The 19,352-nt window shown below is 38.8% G+C and overlaps 1 protein-coding gene across 3 annotated transcripts in view; it reads right to left on the bottom strand.

The window, feature by feature from the left end:
- Positions 1–3,062: 3,062 nt before the first annotated feature.
- Positions 3,063–19,352, bottom strand: part of GLCE (glucuronic acid epimerase) — a 115,235-nt gene continuing 98,945 nt past the window's right edge. For all 3 annotated transcript variants that reach the window (XM_028100380.2, XM_088024877.1, XM_028100383.2), the window contains exons 2-4: positions 15,556–16,151; positions 12,130–12,375; positions 3,063–7,058 (exon numbers count right to left, since the gene is read on the bottom strand). In XM_028100380.2, coding sequence (XP_027956181.1) covers positions 6,034–7,058; positions 12,130–12,375; positions 15,556–16,138 — 1,854 coding nt within the window. In that variant the 5' untranslated portion in view covers positions 16,139–16,151 and the 3' untranslated portion in view covers positions 3,063–6,033. The remainder of the gene's footprint in view (positions 7,059–12,129; positions 12,376–15,555; positions 16,152–19,352) is intronic.

The raw sequence follows: 19,352 nt of genomic DNA, 5'->3' as shown, positions 1-19,352 counted from the left end.
AGTCCCCAAAGAGATTAACGCTCTTTACTAGATTTTCTAAACTGAAACGGAGCAGCCCTTCTTATCTCAGTGTTTCCACGAGGTGCAGATGAGAACAGAGCAGAACCCCAAGAAAGTACCAGCTCTGCTGGGGCAGGGGCGGTGAGCTCAGTTGCCACGAGCGTGGGGTTGCCCCATAATATCCAACCTCAACCGTGTGTCTGCCATCAGTTCCTGGGCTGCTCGATTTCTGAGCCTTCACAGGTCTTTTTTTCTCCCCCTTTGCCATTCTCTTTGCTACGGCTCCTCCTTGGTGTGCTTTGCAGCCCTGCCATTTCCCAAAATCCTCCTCCTGGAAAAGGATTAGCAAAATTACAGTGTTGCTGCTACTTAACATTCAGGAAATGCAGCGCGCACGCGCGCGCGCGCGCGCACACACACACACACACACACACACACACACACACACACACACACGTTACCAGTCGTGCTCACCAGATGGCAAATGTAGCTCTTTTCACCAGAAAGTGAGCAGCGAACATTCAAATTTGTCACCAATACAACATTTAAATTCACATCCATTTTCAATTTGACATCTTTGGTTGGTTGGTATAATGAAAAGCAGTATTTTATCCCCATATTGTTAACTATTTTTAACAGTTACAATAATGCAGATTTGAGATTTTTTAAAAGTTGTCATTAAACAAATCTCACTACAACTTGCAATTTTGATACACTCTATACCTATGTTTTTAATACCTCAGGGTTCTGTATTCAGAATGGGCTAATGGGAATGGCACAGGGTAGGAAGAATAAGAATCTAGCAGCTGACGTTGGGGTCTGTGTATTTTTTTTTTTTTAACACCACTGCTTAAGTTTAGTGGTTACCTTTTATTAGTTTATAAAAAACTTGAAGATTGATTAGTCTCTCTTATTGGACTGTATTACGAGACAGGAGTTGAGAGCCAGGGAGCCCTGTCTCCTGAGTCTCAAGTATAAATTTCTGTCCACCTAATGTTCCCTGAAGTTCTCAGAGTTTTGGCCTTGGCTGGTTATCAACTAATTAAATGGCATCCCTGGCTCATTCTATTTCTCTGCACTTAAGAGTGAAGAGTGGTTGTTATGAGCTGATTGTGTACTTCCCCTAAAATCCATGTTGAAGTCCTAACCTCTGGGACTTCAGGTTGTGACTGTGTTTGGAGATAGGACCTTTGAAAAGGTAATTAAGGTGAAATGAGGTCATATGAATGGGGCTGAATTCAATATGACGGGTGTCTGTATAAGAAGAGACTAGGACACAGACAACACACAGAGGGGCGAATCCATGTAAGGACAAAGCAAGGCAGCCGTCTACAAGCCAAGAGGCTTCGGAAGAAACCAAACGTATTGGGCGCCTGGGTGGCTCAGTTGGTTAAGCGACTGCCTTCGGCTCAGGTCATGATCCTGGGGTCCCGGGATCGTAGTCCCACATCGGGCTCCCTGCTCAGCGGGGAGTCTGCTTCTCCCTCTGACCCTCTTCCCTCTCGTGCTCTCTCTCATTCTCTCTCTCTCTCTCAAATAAATAAAATCTTAAAAAAAAAAAAAAAAGAAAGAAACCAAACGTATTGACACCTTGATTTTGGATTTAGGCTCCAGAGACGTGAGAAAATAAATTTGTTACTTAAGCCCCTTAGTCTGTGGTATTTTGTTATGGCAGCCCTAGGAAATACAGTGGTCCAGACTGGAGGAAAATGCATGTAATGTAGGATTTACATTATACATTTCTCTGTAACGCAGACATTGTGTTATTAATCAGGGCTTGTTATTCTAAGTAACGGAAATCAAATCCAGCCAACTTAAGCACACATAAGGAATGCATCCTAAGGATACAGTGGTAGCTCGCGACACTGGAGGGACGCAGCTGGCCTCAGAAATGCACTGGATCCAGGGCCTGGAGCTCTGTCAAGATTGTTTTCATCTCTGCTTTTCACAGTGTATCTGCTTCAGTTTTCTAATCTATCCCAATTTCGGATTCCTGGGGAAGAGACTCACTGGCCCAGCTTGAGTGAGGGACTCACCCCTCGCCCCATGGTCCTGCTAGAGGCGGCAGGGTCACAGGGCACACATCAGCTGTCAGGGCCCTGCGGGGAGGAGGCATTCTCAGGAAAGAAGAGCTCATCAGACTGTGGAATAAGTCCTCCGTGCCAGGGAGGGTCTGTCCCGTCTCAAGGGCAACGGGGAGGCAAATATCTGAGGTTTCGTGTGCTACAGCGGAATGGCCAGTGTGTTAACGGTTTGGTTATAAACAGCAAAATCAAAGCAAGAGCAGACTGAGACCTCATCCAGACCCAGAACTGCTTGCAACCTATGGCTGTTTCCCGACTGAGGAGAGACAAAAAAGAGATACCAAGGATGTTGACAAAATATGTGCACACATCAGCTAGAAGTTGACTGGTGACCCATTGAAATTCCATTATACAAACGGTGCAGAATGCCTATAACCCCAAAAATGATGGGCAAGGAAACACAACATAAACCCAGACTGGTCTCTGGTTTTATATGCATTTGGGGAGCCTATATCATTACTCTCGGAGAAGAAGAGGGGGAAAAGGATGAAACAATGCTTATTGATCTGGAGAAGAGACAAGTATAGAAAATCCAGGAAGGACAAACTTCCAAATAAATCAGAATCAGACAAAAATGGTGACCAGTCTGAATGAGCCTGGAAAGGGCACCCTCACAGCTGCCATGCGCTGTTTTTGCTCCTGTTACCCCTCCTCTTCTTCTACCTGGTCCCCGGGCCTGAGGGCCCCACTTAGGCTCTGTCTCCTCTACAATACCTTCCCTGACTGACCACACGATTTGGCATTTTATCTTTCCGAAACTGTCCTGTGGACACCGTGTCCCCATGTACCTTACACCTCCCGGGGTGAGGCCCACGTGACAGTTTCTTCCCCACTTTGTCTTACAGGGCCTCATACACCTCTCGTGAACATCTGTTGCCTGACTAGTTGTCACCGGTTGAACAGAAAATGGTCAGAAATCCACTTGCTGGGCACAAAAAAAAAATCTGAGATTAGAGAAGGAACAAATATCCAGGTATATTCCTTTTTAAGATAAAAACTTTATTTTACAATTTTATAAAGCAGCTTTACATGAAGCACAAACAATCCATTTACTTTGTATAGAAACAAAATACCTTTCCATCTGCAAAAAATCAAGTTTTGCTGTATAGAAAACTAACATGTGCACATTGTGCTTAAACCCCAAAGTCTGTACAGCTTTACAAAGGACCACCCTTCAGAAGGGCATCCAGTAAACACTTTATTGCATATTTGACACATGGTCTCTAACCCACATGTACAATGGAGGAGGAACAAGAACAACAATTGCAACGAGGAAGAGGACAGCAGCTTGCGGCCAGAGTCCGCGCCGGGCGAAGGAAAGGACTGCCACGTCTGGAGCTGGGCTCGGGCCATTTCTGTATCTGCTCACGTACACTGGATGCTTTTTGGATGAAGCCTTTATGTACAACAATCCCGAAGGGTCAAACTTGACCTTTATCTGGAAACTTTTGGCTGGTTTTACAACCGAAGTGGCAACAGATTTAATTTAACATCAAAGCTAACTCAAGTGTAAAAAACGAATACTCATTATCTGGAAACAAAGAAAAATTTAAAGAAACAAAACAAAATAAAACTTTAAAATACCTTCCCCATTCTCTCTAAGCTCAGAATAAGTAAACATTTTACATGATTTAAAAACCTATAAAGAACGCTGTAGCTGTTTTGGAACAAAAATGCAATTGATGGTCTTGGGCAGTGCTCCTCCACGTCTGCCCTGCAGATCACCTGCACCAGAAAGATCTGAATGCTTGTTAAATATGCAGACTATCCTGCTTCCCAGGCAGACTTAGTGACTGTCGGCATCTGTCGCTCAGGAAGCTCCCAGGTGATTCGGAGGCACCCGAAAGCCGGAGAACCACGCTGGCAGAGCTGCCACAGGTTCAACTCATCCTCTTAGAAAATTCTGGGATCACAAGAAAAATCAAGTTGCTGTTGCAACGTGGAAGGCAGTGTGAAACCAACAGCAGTGAAACAGCAATGCCATTTCTAGATCAAAATGTCTTTCCTTTTTCAGTGGAAAAGGACAGCCACATTGTTAAGGCACTGATATTTGTCGCGGAAGCAGTACCATGCTGTTTTCATGGAATCCCTTAGTCTGAAGGACCAGTATGCAAACACAAGGCAGAAGTCTGGACCGCTCTCGGTAATAACAACCAAGATGAAGGGCAAAGGGTTTCCCAATTGGAGAAAGTTTATGTTGGGGCACTGAAATAAAAAAAGGAGTCCAGATATTCTTGTGGAGACATCTAATCATGTCTAAGAACGACAAAGGTCAAAAGCCAGGGGGAAGCTTAATAACCCACAACTGTTGTGTTGTGGGAGGAAGAGAGCTGTGGTCATGTAACTTGGGAGTTTAAGCTTCCTTTTCCGTGGCCGGTTTACTACTGTCTTCAGTGTACATCTATATTGTCCTCTCTGCTCCTGCTCCCTTTGCCACTAACATATATATTTTGCATGTTTATTCTATTCATAGATGTGTATATAGTTTCTGGTTTCTAAGTAGTGTCAGTAGGCTGAGTTCGATTTAAGATGCAGTATGTAGGCAAGTGCCCACGTGGCTCTTGATGTGCATTTAATACAGGTCACAAACTGTGACGTGTTTGTCAGACTCAGTCTCCTGAAAGTGTGGGGTCTCATATTTCAATCTGTGTAAGTTACAGTACTCATTTAGTGTACTGTCATACATTCAACAAAAACAACAAAATCAACCTCGCTTGATTCTGATAATGCCTGAAGCCCTACCGCAGACACTGCCCAGGGTACAAGGGTTGTGAAACCTATTTATGTGAGGTAAGGTATAGTGGGATAGAAAACCCAAATAAAGGTCTGGTTACACACATACAGCAAATGCAGTAGCATCAATCACTTCTATCCAAGAGCTGAAATAATTTAAAATTAAAATTGCAAAGGAAAAACACTCATGTGCAGAGTCAATGGTCTGGAAAGTTGATGACCAAGAATGATCCAAAAGTAGGGAAAAAACCTGCCATGATTCTTGTGTGTAATATCTGACATAGTATTTTTCTTTAAAGAGGGAAAAAAAAAATCCTGAAAGGGTAGTGGGAATGGATTAGCCCCTTTCTCCAATAAAATGTCCACAACGTCCCAAAAATGTCCCCCAAAATAGACAAAACTCTCAAGTATAGTCTGAAATGAAATACAGAATTCTAGACAGTGACAAAAAGAAACCATCACAGCGGGGGTGGGGAGGGATCCATTGATTATCAAATCTTTACTGATTGTAGATCAAGTTTCATAAAACATAACATTTTTGTGATTTCTTGTGCAGTCAACAAGTTTTGTTTTAGTTGTGCTTACGTTATATAACTGTGAAGCCTGAACACTGGTTGTGTTAATTTACACATTTCAAGAAAACCGTACATTCAAAATATTCTCCATATGTAACAAATTCAAGAAACGCAACACAAAGTTCGCCAAGAAATTAATCTGTAGAAAAGAAACATCATTTTAAAAAGTTGCACACAGTCCACTATTCAGGCTGCGAGTACACATTTACTGTATTACAGCACATTATTTTTTTAAAGTTTGTTTCCAACATAAACATAAATCATCACATTTTAAAAGAGACCCATACTAAGTTTTCAGGTACGTGCCGGACAGTTGGCCAGTAGCAGCTACTTACCAGTGTCTTCCCCAGACCCAGAGGGACTGGACCATCTGTGGAACTGTAGACGTTATTTAATAAGCAAGACAAAGTTAAACATCCCTGTTCAGCCATCGACTAAACACTTTTCTGCTCCGAATGCCACCTATGTTTCGAAACACCCAACCCACAGAATGCAATTATCTCAGAAGACTGGTTTATCACTTCGATGTAATCCACAAAAACCTAGTATACCACCTTTTAAAATGTGCCTAAGCTCTGCTGAGATAGGGCCCATGGTTTTTGTGTACGGCAGAGGCTGAAAGATGATTTTGGTTCTGAGCTCTAGTTGTGCTTTGCCCTGCTGCCTTTAAGGTAGCTTTTCCACCTCTTGACAAATTCTTTGAAGATTGGGGACTCATCGATGGTGCTGAGTAGCTGCAGCTGATTGATGTGAGTGGTGTGGTAGTCCCAGCGGGCCAGGTTGGGGGCAATGCCAAGCATGAAGTGGCGGAGGTCATAGATGGTCCCTGAGCCAGTGTCATACAAGGGGAGCATGGCTTTAAGAGATTCCATGCCTCGCTCGTACAAGGACCTTGCTTCTTTCCCAAGTTTTTCCCCTGCAGTTTCTTTTAAGTCATACAGCCCAATTAAAGAATACATAAAGCCATTTAAAACGAAAGAGCTAGGTGTGGTTGGATATTCTTCATACCAGTCATGTTTATTCATAAACACAGCCTTAACTCCATGCTGCTCTGACAGAAACTTGTAAGGGGCTGTTGCCCTTAAAGCTGAACTGAGGAATAAATGGTCTTTTGTCAACAGATAGGCCCTGACTAATGTAGAAATGGCTTGCCCTTGGGCCATGGCAGAGTACCACCCTGGCTCTAAAGACTTGAACCCCTCTCCTAACTTACGGGTCACCATAATTGGCCAGCCACCTTTCTCATCCTGGTTCCTTACCAGCCAATCACTGGCAGCAAAGAATGCGGCCATGTGGGCTGTGGTGGAGATGGTAATGTTGTCGAGGAATCCTTTCCCTTTTGCAATCAACCTAACCACCCTTTTGGGCATTATTTTGGTTGGCTTGACAGCTTTTGTGTTGGAAAGACCCACTCCTTTCCTGAGGTCAGTGACCAGGTCCCTTGTAACCGTGCTCCATGAAGTTCTAGGCCCAATGCCATAGTATATGTCTCTTTCTTTAAAAGCAATTAGTTGGGAATTTGAGACATAATGTACAGTGAAGAGCTGATTCTTTTCTGTGGTCTCTAGAACCACGGACACACTTCCATTTGTCAAGAACTTGAGGTCAAATGAAATAATAAAATCTTTTGTGTTCCCCAGTTGCAAGGATACACCTTCACTGGTTTCTGTAGGGGAAAAAACATACCAACAAAGACTAGTTAAAAGAAAAGCTCTTTGTATTAAAAGTTAATTGCAATTCATCTTTGATAACCACTAACCACACAAAATTAACACTTCAATATTTTGTGTCCTATGATCATCATCATCAATTATTTTACAAAAGTAACCATAAACAAATGATGAGTCTATGATGGCTTTCAAGCATCAGGCCTAATTTACATTAGAGGGTTAAGAGAAAATGGATAAGGTACTGTGGATCAAACTGCCTTTTCTAGATCAAATGCTAGCTGATCAATAATCAATGACTGTTTTAATATATCCATTTTATAAAAAGAAAAAAAAATTGGCTCAGCACATTTTGTGAGAAGCTAGATTACACATGAATTAAAATTTTTTTATTTAATTAACATTTAGTAGGTATTTACTATGTCCTAATTTATATATTATATTAACTCACATTAACTCATTTATTCCTCATATTAACTCTATTTTAATCTTCAGAACAATTACAAGACTAGTGCTATTATTACTCTTACCTTACGGCTGACAAACTGAGACACAGGGAATTTATGATACAAAATGCTGAACCTAGGTTGCCTAGTCTGGCTCCACAATACACACTTTTTTTTTGTAAGTTTGTTTACTTTTTTTGTAATCTCTATACCCAATGTGGGGCTCGAACTCCTGACTCCAAGATCAAGAGTTGCACACTCTCCCGGCTGAGCCAGCCAGGCACCCCTCCACAATACACACTCTTAATTACTAAATGATGCTGAAAATGATCGGTTTGTTTTCAGATATTTGCTGGAATTGGGAATAAAATTTCTGAAAATTAAGTAATGGGCTCAGGTAGTCAACAAGAAGTGATGGATACTGGGGGAGGATGAGGGAGAAGCATAGGCTTTGGAGTTAAAAGAAAAAAAAAAGGAAAGAAAAAAAAAAGCCCAAACCCCACAAAACCTTGTTTGAATTGTTTCTCTTCTACTTCCTAGCTTTGAGATGTTCAAGATGAAAGAGCTCTTTGAACTTCAGTTTCTTCACATGTTGAATAGAGATAATATTACTTCGCAAGGTAATTGGGAGGATTAAAAAAAAGACAGTGGCTTAGAACAAAGTGAACATTGATAGCGATTATGATTATTATTCTGAAGCCATTGGCTTTCAGAGACTGATAAAATAGTTAACAGCTGTTTTGTCTGGCAAATTACCAAATGGGAAATTTCTCTTGCATATCTATAGTACAATGATGGTGGATTCCCAGAAAGCTGACTTTCTGAATACTGCTGGTCTAGATCTACCAAGAAAAGAAACAGAGCATATTAAAACGTATCAGCAGCAGCAGCAGCAAGAACAACAACAACAAATAGGTAGTGCATATTTTATATATAACCTTCAAGGTAAATATGCCTTGATCTCTATGAAACATATTTTCGAAACACATTCTCATGTGTTATCTCGTATGATCCTTACAATAATCTGAGGCTGGTAGAGCAGGAATTACTACTTCCATTTTAGAGATGAAGATATGGAAGTTTTGCAAGGTTAAAAGGTTTGCCCCAAGCCAAATGCTAATTAGTGGTAGAGAAGGGACCAGAAACCAGGATTCCTGGACCCAAGTTCAAAGACTGTAAAAAAGAAATGATACTGGATATGGCATTCTCATGAGCATAATCGGTGGAAGAGTTATTTCTCTTAAACATAGCCACAGAATCACATCCACTTTGAGGAGTTCTCGAGGAAATCTTCAGTGTGTCACCAGGAGCAAGGACGAAGTGTGGACTGATGATAGTGTATACAGTGTGATTAACCTGGAGAGTCTTAGCATGTTGAGTTGGTTGTTCAAGTCCCCCAACACTGGACTCTACCAGTGTTGGGATATAATTGATCCAAGGCCCTTAATGATTCCATTTGATGGAACAATCATGGAAGTTGTATAAGGAATGAGAACATCTTGACAGACTTACACATCAAATGATGCTTTGAGTGACTTTTTAAAAAGTGATTTCAGAAGCATACTTCTAATAAAAACCCATTTTATCTGGAAAAATGTCAATATGCAATCTCTTAACTAGCATTTTCCTATATCTACGGTAAAATGGAATCTGACACTCAATACAACATTTCTGAAACACTGCAGGATTCTGAATTGACTGATGAATCGCTCAAGTTTCAATTACATTCAGTAGAGAAGGCTATCTTGAGTGTTCCTTATTTTTTCATTCTTAGGGTAATGCCTCATTAATAAGGCAATATTGCTAACTATGACATCCATTCTCATGAAACTGGGTAACAGTGATCCAAATTTATTAGTCCAAATGGGAGGAAGCTGAACCTATTTTCCTCCCAGAATTCCATTCTAATTCACTTTATGAATACAAATCTATGAAATGATATGGTCTCAATTACCTTATGTTTCACTATAACAGATTAGTTCAAAGAACTCAGTAATAAATTATGTCATGGGATATAACCTTTCAAAAAAACTATTTTCCTAAAACCCCATCACCACCAGAGGGGGTTACTGAGCCACACAGGAGAGACAAAGTCCCAATCCCCGACACGAATCAACCGGCAGACAATCGTAGTCTTCACAACAATCTTGTAAGTCTTTTAATTTCCATTTTCTAGATATACAGAGTAGTTAAAGTAGTCAGCATCGCTCAGAAGGATCCAAATGGTAGCAAACGGGATGTGAGTGTGGTTGTGGCAACCGCTTTGGAAATGTAGCAGGCAAGGTCTGAGCTCTGCTGAAGGTATTATGCTATCTGGAGACCCCTGCTTTAAATCTCTTAGTAGAAAGTTTTGGGTTTTCCATTTTTTGAAATCCATGACTCCTTTTCTCTCTGAGCAGTTAAACCTGGGAGTCACTACAAGTGTTTATTCTTGGCATATGTGGTAGTGTATATGTCCCTTTAGGCAACAAAGGATGATAAACATTTAAGGACAGTCTCATAAATCAGTGTTTTCACCTGTAACACAAACCATTAATATTCATTCATTTTAATCAACAGGTTTACTGGATGCAGTGAGAAGTCCTCCCTACTCAGAACCTTGAGGAATACCAAGCGATAAGGGCCAGGCAAAAGAAGAGAACTCACAAGATGTCTGAGAAAGAATGGCTACACAGAGACAGGGGAGAAAGTGAGGTCATGGAAATGAAGTGGAGAGAGCGCTTCCGGAAAGGGAAAGCTAATTTAATTTAATAGAGTACGACAGGTATAAAGTTTCAGTTCATTCAATTTTAAAATTAGGCAGAGGAACAAAACATTATTCAACAAACAAAAGAATAAAAATATGCAGACCCATGTTCTGGTTCTTTCTTCTAGACAACTTAATTTCCTTTCAGGGAAAACAATTCAAGATCCAAAAAGAAAAAATAAAAGGCCAACAGCATTTGGCCCCTGGTCCTCCAGAGACACTTCATTGAGGCCTATGCTTTTATATACAGTTCCAATTTCTTCTCAACAGCGATTCTCTGAATTTATCTCCCATGAAGTCTACATCCTCTGAAAAGCCTCATCTCCCCATACCTGTCTTCAATACAACAGTCTCACCTCTTTGATTCCCTTCTCCTGCTCTGAGCAACAACTCCCATGTAATTCCAACCCACTTGCCCTCAAACATTTGGATCAAATGCACCTCTAGGCATGCCCAAGATATCAAAACAAGCACCCCATTCCCAGTTAGCACACTCCCACCAATAGCAGTTGTAGATGCAGTGGTTTTATCTCCGTGGGCTGCAGAATGAAGAGGTAAAGTGAGGGTCCCTCACGTAGTATGAGGAGACTTATCTTTTGTATTACCCAGGGCATCCAGAAGTGCACAATGAAATCTATTGCTTTAAATAGGATAGAGTTCAAAGAACTGTTCTAGAAAACTTGCCAGCATTTGAGGAGATCAAGATTAGGACTGCTGTTTTCTACCCTAATCCAGACAACATTATTGATTAGTGCAAAAATAAGCTCCTTGGGTACAAACAAATGTCCTTTGGCAAAGTCTAATCATGTTCTGCTACAATAATCTCTTAGGTATCGCAAGCTACATATTCTTAAACATCTCCGCATACTTTCTCACCAATCAAGCAAAGATGCTCTATGTACTGGAATATCACAGAATACCAGAGGAGAAAAGAAGTTCCAGTCACAGAATAAAAACTAAAGGTCACCCATTATTTGCACTGCATTAAGCACTCATAAATCTATTACTTAAGGCCATCTAGAATGAGTAGATTTGTATTGTGGCTTTCAAGGTCTGTGAATTATACGGTCATCAATAAAGGACAAGGAGAGAATACAGAAGAGGTCTTATAACCTTTTCTCTCGTTTTATTTACCGACTGAAAGGTTGGGGGTGGGGAGGAAGGAGTTCTGTTCTTGACAACATTTCCCCATAGAGAATTAAGCCTGAGGTGGTAACTAAAATTATTTCATTGTCTTTTTAAGTAATGGACTCATTAATTCTCATGGATATTGATTAGTGGAGAAAAATATATTACAAGCTAATTAATGAGACTGTCTTACTAAAAGGGGAAATGTTGCATAAAGTTAATTTGATTTTATAAATGATTTTATTAATAAAATGGTTTTATATGAAGTTTGAGACAATCTACTGCATTAACAAAACTCAATATGAGAAGCAGGCCTGGTTGCTAATGCTATAGTATCTTGAAAAAATAAAAAGCTGCTGGTAAAAAAAAAAAGGCAAAGGAAAGGATGGCATGCTCTATAAAGAATTTCTACCTTAAAGAAAAATAGTTTAAAAGTTAAAGAATTAAATACTGTACTGAAATACTAAAATGAACTAAGGAGCATCATTCCTGTGGGACACAGATCCCTGGAAGGAGATCTTAATATTCAATCTATGGTTTGGCTTTTTAAGTATTTTTTTTTTTATAACCTTGAATTTTTAGCTGTTCTTTTTCTAGGGATTTCACTTGAGTGACACCATTTGTTTCTTTATATAGATATAAAGGGTCTGCTAATGTGCTTTTTAAAACCGTAAAAACAATTTTAAGGGAGTATCAGGTGCCATAAATCAACATAAAATTAACAGGCACATATAATAATACATCACTTACCTGGAGCAATGAACTGTTTAACATTGGTGAATCTAGACTTATCAGCCACACTAGCCATAAAGCACCCCTTTGGCACGGTCCAGTCATTAGGCTTGCTGTTTCTGTCCCTGTCTTCTGCTGTTTCATACACCTCTACGTGAGGGGGTTTCTCAGTTAGATTCTTGCTGTAATGACTTAACCCATACTGTGCAATCTGGATTGGGTAGAAATAGCCTTGAGGTCCCCACTGTGTAGATAAAGGTACACCTATAAAATAGAGAAACAAAATAAATAACCATGTCTGGACACTTACAAGTATATTCTGAACACCACTCTTTACTGTTTTACCTCTGGGGCATATTATAGGCTTATCTGCAACTTTCAAGCTTCTGTATTATACTGTTTTCCTAATTATTTAAAAAAACTAGTACTAAATCAGATATGAAAAACAAAATGAAGGTTTTTTCACTCTCAGTATTTGTTAACAGCAATGCAATGTCGTAGATTATCTTTTAAGGATTGACTTTTTATGTGTAACTTTTGCTCATAGCTATAGATGTCCTGTTTCATAACCCTGTTTCATACATTCAAATTTTTTACAATTTAAATACACGAAGATAATGTTACTACAGGTTCATCCTAAAATATTAATCGTGAAATTTTCTTAAATGTTTGTATTAACATTCAAGTTAATTACATACTCATCTCTCTCTCCAAAGTCAAGATGTGGTCTAATACCTATACCATGTGATGGCTAAAGTATGTGCTTAAGGAGCCAGTTGTAACTAGGTAACTTAAAGTATAAACACAGCTTGCAATTGTTTTTCATATCCTTCATGTTAAAATATAATTCTTGAGAACAAGGTGTGTTTTTTTTAATGAATTAAAATTGCACATTTAACCACAAATTTCTGACATAATTCATTAATGGATTACCCCTTTAAGGTTCTAAGCAAAACTTTTAAATGTTTGGTATTAGTGTTTTAGTAATTTTCTGTATGGGAAGTACAATAATATTACATTGCATAGAATACTGTATTGTTGCATCATGGTCTATGTGTTGAGAGAGAAGCTCCTCTCTGGAGTTCTAAAATAAACCAACAAGCGTCAGATAGGCACAGCAGAAGCTAAAACCTACAAAACCATGTGTGTGGTGTAGTTTCAAAACAGTTTAAGGATTTAGGAACCATAAGGGCTAAGAAACCTAGGCTACAGATAAGCTCTTGACTTGTATTTTTTTCTCCAAGGGTAGGTTCCCCTCCCCATTCAAATAGAATTATTTTCACTTAATGAAAGGAAGGTTTATACAGGACCTCATTAAAGATGGGTGATAACTGTAACAATGTGCGACCAGCATAAGAATTGACAGACTGATCAATGAACAAGAATAGAGGCCAGAAACATACTCTGCTATTCAAAATGGCTTAACGTAACGATAAAGACTGCATCATGAATCATTGGGGAGAAAAGATCATTCAATACATGTGAAAGGAAAAATCTGAAATTATACCCTGACCTTGTACCATTTACCAAAATATAAATCAATCTGGCTGGCCTAAAGAGCTGAATGTAAAAAAAAACACAACCCTAATAAAACTACTAGAGAAAATACAGATGAATAGCCGATCATCACGTGGCAATGACTTTCTAAGCATAAAAGAAGAAAAAAAATAAAAATAAAGTCTGTAAATTCAGTAAATAGAACTAAAAACTACTAAAACTAACAAATCATAAGTAAAATGAAAGACAACCAAACTGAAGAAAATCTTTAACAAATGCAGCAAAGTATCATTATCCTTACTATATATAGAAAAGTTCACATGAATATTTAAAGAACCCACTAATCACATTAGAAAAAGGGGAAATAAGATCAAGATTTTATGATGATTAGAAGCATATGAAAAGTGTATGTGGCCTCACTGATGGTTATAGAAAGCAAATGAGATCCTTTGTAAACAACAGATTAAAAAAACAATGTTCCGTGACAGCAAGAGTGGGGTGACAAGAGCACCCTTCCTGGAGGCACAAGTAGGTTCAACCTTTTTGGAAAGCAGTTTAGCAAAATAGATCAATTTATATTATTTTTCACGGCAGTTTATTTCCTAGGAAACTACTCCTAGACTATAATTAAAATAGCAAACGATGAACTATGAATATCTATACCATTACGTATAAAAGCAAAAAAACTGGAAATGACCTAAGTAGCCAACTAAAGAGAAAGGCTGCAAGCATTACACGTACCATGGCATATTCTTACTAAGCATACTAGTCATTAAAATAGTCAGTAACTATTTTATTATCCCACAATAACAAGGGGAAATAATCAAGATAGTTTAGATGAAAAAAGAATATAAATTGACCATACAGTATGATCCCAACTTGTTTAAAAAATGTGTCTCTACAACAACAAAAAGATTGAAAAAACATATCAAAATATTATTTAACAAAGGTTATGGGTACTTTTTACTTTTTCTTTAGCATCTAAGCATCTTATATATTTTATACAACATATAAACATTTTATACATTTTATAAAATTTATGTGAAAAGGTTTGGTGAACAGCTAAGTATAGTATATAAGTATTACAATGTTGTATAAGTATCATTTCAACTATGTTAAGACAAAGGCCTACATACAAAGAAGTGCAGAGAATATACAAAAATGGTAATAATTACCTTGAAGTGGTATGAATATAAGTGAATTTGGCTCTTCCTTCTTGTGAACATTTGGTAGAGATATTATAAAAAACTTAAAATATTAAAATATTGAAATCACTTTTTATAGAATGAGGAAAATAAAATAAAATTGAAACTAAGCAATCTTAAAACACACTGAGCTCTTTCCTTTGGTTAAATATTTTAAAGTCAAATTCAATTTGGCTTTCTGATCAATCTTAGGTTTGAAATACAAATTCTAAAATGTACTGATTATACCCATAAGATTTGAAAGACAATATATAGACTATAGGAGTGTAGTATAAATGCTCAGAGAAAATGGTGCCTATGTGTTATCTTGTTCTGAGGACTTTAAACCTCCATCCAGAAATGATACCTGGTTAATGTGGTAACAAGATTGCATTGGTACATAGTCCAATTGGTCCATTGGTCTCTCCCATTTCCATCTCCTCTCATAGGACAATAACTATATTTTAATGCAAAATTTTTGGAGACGCTGTGCCTTTACCTTACCAGTGAGAATTTCAGATGCTGCAGGTTAATGGAATAATCCTATTTGATCAGGCATGATCTTCTTGCAGCCCTTAAATCACAACATCCAGAAAACTGTTCCAGATTCAGACTTCACCTATTCCTCCTTGCTAAGTCAGAGTGACAAATGGACTCTTGATAGTAAGCTGTGTATGTACTTGCTAGATAATTAACACCTACAAATTGTTACTCCTCAACACAATCAGGATAGAAAAATGCAGTGGAGCAGACAGATACCAACCTTCAACCCCACTTATGCACTTGACTCTGTCCCGGACTTCCACATTGTAGCCTTCAAAGGACATAAACACACCATCAGGGTGATACGGGGCTCTCTGTGCATAGACTTTGGAATAGCTATGAGAGAATTCAAACCGATCATAGCCATCATATTGAACCACCTTTCCATATACATCAAAATATTTCTCTACCCAAGTGAATGGAAGAAAGACTTCATTTCCCTCTCGTCTCCCTTTAATTGTGTGTTCATCATTTATGAGACAGTCAATTTCTTCATATTTGAGCCCTAACACCTTGCTTCCCCCATTGCTGTTGAAGCTCCCAACAACAGGGGGTGCTTTCTGCTGTTCCTGAGGGAATGCCTCCTCAGACTGTTTGGCCATGTGGTTCACATAGTTGTTACTCTCAGATGCTGCTGCTCTTTTTTCTATTCCATCCACTCTGAAGCCACTACTCAAGTGCCGTGGAAACTGGATCGCTTTATCGCTGGAACATTTATTCCACAAAAGTACTGTGACCAAAGTGAAGAGTGTGCAGATGATAATCAGAGTCTTATAGTTGACCCGAGCTGCCAAGCAACGCATATTCAGACCATACCTATGGAGGCAAGAAGAAAAATTCATGCAAAGATGTACTGCAGACATTTCATAGGATAAGGTTTTACTTTTTCTTATATTGAACCACACTAAGGCAATTTTATTCACTGTAGCAATCTGATCAGATTTAAAATTACTAACTCAAACTTTTCAGCAGAGACAAAGAAAAGGCAAAAGGAGCTTCCCCCTTTTAAAATTCTTAGTGTGACCCTTTAAAATAGATATTCTCAAACTTTCTGTTTGTGACTCTCTTAGTATCTTAGTAATTGTTTCAAAGTCTCTGGGCCAAAAGAAATACCTAATAGTTTCATTTATTAAGTAGTTGGGTCCAAACAACTTAATGCATTATTTTTGTCCCAACAAGTTAGCTGTTTGAAAAAACATAATGGGGGGCGCCTGGGTGGCTCAGATGGTTAAGTGTCTGCCTTCGGCTCAGGTCATGATCCCAGGGTCCTGGGATCGAGTCCCGCATCGGGCTCCTTGTTAAGCAGGGAGTCTGCTTCTCCCTCTCCCTCTGCCTTTCCCCCTGCTTCTTCTCTCTCTGTCTCTCCCGCAAATGAATAAATAAAAATCTTTAAAAAAAAAAAAAAGAAAGAAAAAACATAATGGGTATTGTGACAGTAAACACAGACATCCATGTTGCCAAATCCAACAGTGAATTTTTAGTGCTCATCCTACTTGACCTCTCAGCAGCATGAATAGTCAATGACTCTTTCCTACTGGAAACACTTTCTTTCCATGGCTTCCAGGGTACCATCTTCTTGTCGTTCTCCTTATACGTCACTGGCTACTCCTCCTCAGTCATCTCTGATCATTCTTTCTCATCCCCCTGACCCTGAAGTGTTAGCGTGCCTTAGGTCGGTCCTCACACCTCTTTATCTCTATTCACTCCTAGGTGATCTCACCCACCCTCATGGCTTTAAATACACTTTATATGCTGACTACTTCCAAAATTCCATCTCTAAGCCAGACCTTTCTTCCGAACTGCAGACACATCTATTTAAGTGCCAATACAAGTAGCTGACATCTTTACTTGGAGGTCAAATAGACTTCTGAAACATCCGAAACAGCTCCGTCTTTTCCCCCATCCTGTTTCTCTTTTCCTACTGCTCAGACCAGAAATCTCTACTCCTTTTTTGCTCACCCCATATCCAATCAGTCAGGAAATGTTGTTGGCTCTACCTTCAAATTATACCCAGAATCTGACCTCTTTCCCCCAACTCCACTATTACCACCACATCCAAGCCACTGTCATCTTTTACTTGGAATACTGCAGTGATGTCCAAACTGGTCTCCTTATTTCTACCCTTGTTCTACTCTTCTACCCCCAAGTCTATTTTCAACAATAGCCATTAGAATGATGCTTTTAAATATAAGCCAGATCATGTCACTCCAGTCACGATGGGAGAAGAATGTGATGCTGTTGCCCCTGCTGGCCATATGGTGTATCAGCCAGTTGTGACTGAAATTAAAAAGTAGTCCTGAATTGTCTGTTTTTGAGGTTACTGGGCTATGGAAAATTATGGAATTAGTCTCCTTACTGTTTGCTACAGTAGCTCTATAATTTATTTTATGGTATAAACCCACAACTACTTACTTTGCTGTAATTCTTTATCCCCTTTTTTCTCTCCCCTTCTGGCAGCAATGAGATTTTTTAAAAAATCAAACCCCAAGATGAAAATGTTTAGTGAAATATTACACAATAATTTTCTATTTTTTAAGAAACCTGATGGTGAAAGTGTAATTCCTTATCTATTTATCTATCTATCTATCTAAAGTAAGCTTTACACCCAATGTGGGGCTTGAACTCATGACCCCAACATCAAGAGTTGCATGCTCTACAGACTGAGCCAGCCAGGTGCCGCTCACTCATTTAATTCCAAAAGAAGGTACCTTTGAATTCTTGTATGTCTAAAAAAGACCTCAGTCTGCTCTTAACCTTTGATTAACAGTTTGGCAAGATACAGAATCCCCGGTTATACATTATTTTCTTTTGAAAAGTTGTAGGTAATGTTTTATTGTCTTAAAGCATTAAGAGAATTACTGATGACAGATTTGAATTTCAGTCTGGTACTTGTCACTTTGTACATGGCTTTCCTCTGGATCTTTTGTTTGTCCTTGGAATTCAGCTTCCCAAGAAAGTAGTATATTATGATATTTGATTCACTATTTCAGCACTTGCTGTGCCCTTTTGACCTGAAAACTTGTGTTCTCTTATTCTTGTTTAATGGGTGTAGTATCTTCCTGCAGCCCTGAGTAGATCAGAGTTCGTTTCTTGATGAGTTCTCTCTGATTAGCTCTATTTTCTCCAGTAGCAATTTTTCTGATTATCTTAGTCTCTCTTTCATGCCATCCATTTTCCTCACATCCCTGGTGATCTTGGTTGCTCATTAGTATTTACATCTGAATGACTCATTAGCCAACACAGACTTCCTCTACCATTGTGGAGATGGTCTGATTTTTGGCTAGACTGCTCTCCTGAGGAGGACTCTGTGTGGGTTAGGTACAGGCTTACTGGCAGTATTCCTTTAGGGTGCATGGGTAAGGAGCCAGCAGGCCCTCTAAATGCCAGAATGATGGAGTTTTTCTTTTGTTCTGGAGAGATAACTTGTACTCTAGAAGCCTTAGCTTTTCCCAGTTTCTCTACAGGAAATCTGATGTTTTGCTTCGGGTTCATGCCTGCTATCAATAGTCCAAGTGCAGGGATGAGAACAGTATAGGGAGATGAGAGGGTAGAGCTGTGCCTTCTAGTACTTGAACAGAGATCCAGAAATCTGTTCAGTTATCACTCTTTCTACTTATTGTTATTGGTTTCTTCATTTCTTATTTCTATACACTTTATTTCAGTAGGGCATCATGAGGGAAAAAGGCAAAGACAGGGTTTGGTCCATCTTGGAAATCTTACACAGATTTAAGAGCCAGAATCCAGTTTTTATCATTTGCATTATGACTATGAGAAAATGTTTTGAATACTAGAAAAACCAAAGCGTGGTACAAGGAAACCTTCAGAAGTCATACATTTATAAAGGATTTCCTTATATTGTAGTACAGGCAAACCGATAACACTAAACGGTGTTTATTAAAAAAAAAGCAATCCTTCTTTTAAGCATTCCTTAAAAACACTTATGTGCTAACATTTGAATCATGTGTCAGCTATAACTAACATTTAGATCAATTAAAATAGAAATATAAAGATTTTGTC

The sequence above is a fragment of the Eumetopias jubatus genome, unplaced genomic scaffold, assembly GCF_037043125.1.
Source record: "Eumetopias jubatus isolate StellerSeaLion01/CBP00866 unplaced genomic scaffold, mEumJub1_p1.0 scaffold_7, whole genome shotgun sequence".
Taxonomy (NCBI): domain Eukaryota; kingdom Metazoa; phylum Chordata; class Mammalia; order Carnivora; family Otariidae; genus Eumetopias; species Eumetopias jubatus.
Note: the sequence above shows the minus strand (reverse complement) of the source record. Positions and strands in the feature narration are given on the sequence as shown.